The sequence below is a fragment of the Trachymyrmex cornetzi genome, unplaced genomic scaffold, assembly GCF_001594075.2.
Source record: "Trachymyrmex cornetzi isolate Tcor2-1 unplaced genomic scaffold, Tcor1.1 scaffold405, whole genome shotgun sequence".
In the NCBI taxonomy this organism is placed as follows: domain Eukaryota; kingdom Metazoa; phylum Arthropoda; class Insecta; order Hymenoptera; family Formicidae; genus Trachymyrmex; species Trachymyrmex cornetzi.
The window spans coordinates 4,937-6,437 of record NW_017298800.1 but is presented as its reverse complement, the minus strand read 5'-3'; the positions used below and the strand labels follow the sequence as shown (position 1 = coordinate 6,437).

At 30.4% G+C, this 1,501-nt stretch overlaps 1 protein-coding gene across 1 annotated transcript; it reads right to left on the bottom strand.

Moving 5' to 3' along the window:
- Window positions 1-337: 337 nt before the first annotated feature.
- LOC108764260 (uncharacterized) lies at window positions 338-831 on the bottom strand (the record flags this gene model as incomplete). Its single annotated transcript, XM_018512399.1, has 2 exons — window positions 338-421; window positions 575-831. Coding segments are annotated over 2 exons (308 nt in total), but the record flags the coding sequence as incomplete, so codon positions are not given.
- Window positions 832-1,501: the final 670 nt, after the last annotated feature.

Here is a 1,501-nt window from a genome sequence, read left to right as displayed (position 1 = left end):
CCACGTTTTTAGTTGCATCACTTTTAAAATATGGCAGCAAGTATAGAGTAACTTAAGAGATGTCTATAATAGTTTTAAAACTATTTGTTTAATATTGCTCTAATAAATTATATAAATCTGTAATAACACGCGGTACGTGATTGTCGCACTATTGCGGAAAAAATTGAAAAGGAGATATCAAATTAAATATGCGAGTATTTGTAAACTTGCGAATAATCGTATAAAAAATTGAAATCTTAATATAAATAATTTCTTTCAGATATGATACGCGTAAATAAATTAAAATCATAATAGCATCGGTATTTTCTTTCGGATATAGGTAAATATTTACGAAACTGCTTAATTTTGGTGTATGGTAATTCATCTCTCTTTACTTAACAGTGTCCATATCTGTACGATGTCGGCGACGATACAACGCTATCTGAAAAATACAGCATACAAACCTCTTTAGATACCCTTATTGTCTTTTCCATTGCCATTTAAATAGCTAAAATATTTTTCTTTCCTATCTATAGAACAGCTTTTATATTTCATAAATCAATCATAATCATTTCATAAACCTAGAAGTACGTACCCAGTGATCCACTAAAAACGACAGAGGATGAACATTGACGCGTTGAGTGTCTCTGTGAGTCCTCATAAAAGACTGACCAGATCGTTCCCGAAATTCGTCGTTTGGAAGAACGTAAAATAATTCGACATTTGGCAATGGTACTTTAGATTCTTGAATATTTCGGGTGATGCTGTCTTGTAAACTGTTGCGTTCCATAGTCGAATCAAATCTTTTACCATAACCACCGTAACAAGTATGTCCGAACGCCGCGCAACCACCTGCAAAAAATTAACTACTGATATCAATTAAATGTGTTATTTGCATAATCAGGATAGTAATTCGGATGACATATTTTATATAATTTAATATGGTGATTCTTAATATGGTAATGTATTTATTAAGTCTGCAGAGAAAAGCATTTGTGTTTTTATTTGCATATTGCTACTTGTCATATTCGAAAATCCCTGGCTATTTCGTGTTAATGGATATAGTGATCTTTAGAAACTTTTCCACAAAAACTGTATTTTATTTTTTAAAATTCGCCATGTAATAAATCTTTTTATTATAAATAAATATAAATTAGTAAAGGACTCTTCTCATTTAAATAAGTAACAATATAAGTAAAGGACATATAAGAGTCAGTTAAATCATTCTTCAATAATTAATACGTCAAGACATAAAGATGTATTTATATTACAAAGATTTATAAACGAAGTTAACTGAGAACATAAAAATTATATGCGTCCAAGTTATACAAATTATAAAAATTATTACATGTTTCGGCCTTTGATTAGGCCATCTTCACAGATAATGACATACCATTTAAATTATCGTGAACATTAATTAGAATTAAACGATCGCATGTATGGTCAAAAGAAGAAAACTTCTCCTCGGGTATGATCAAGGCGCCGATGGCAAACGATTTACTGATCGATTGACTGTATCTTC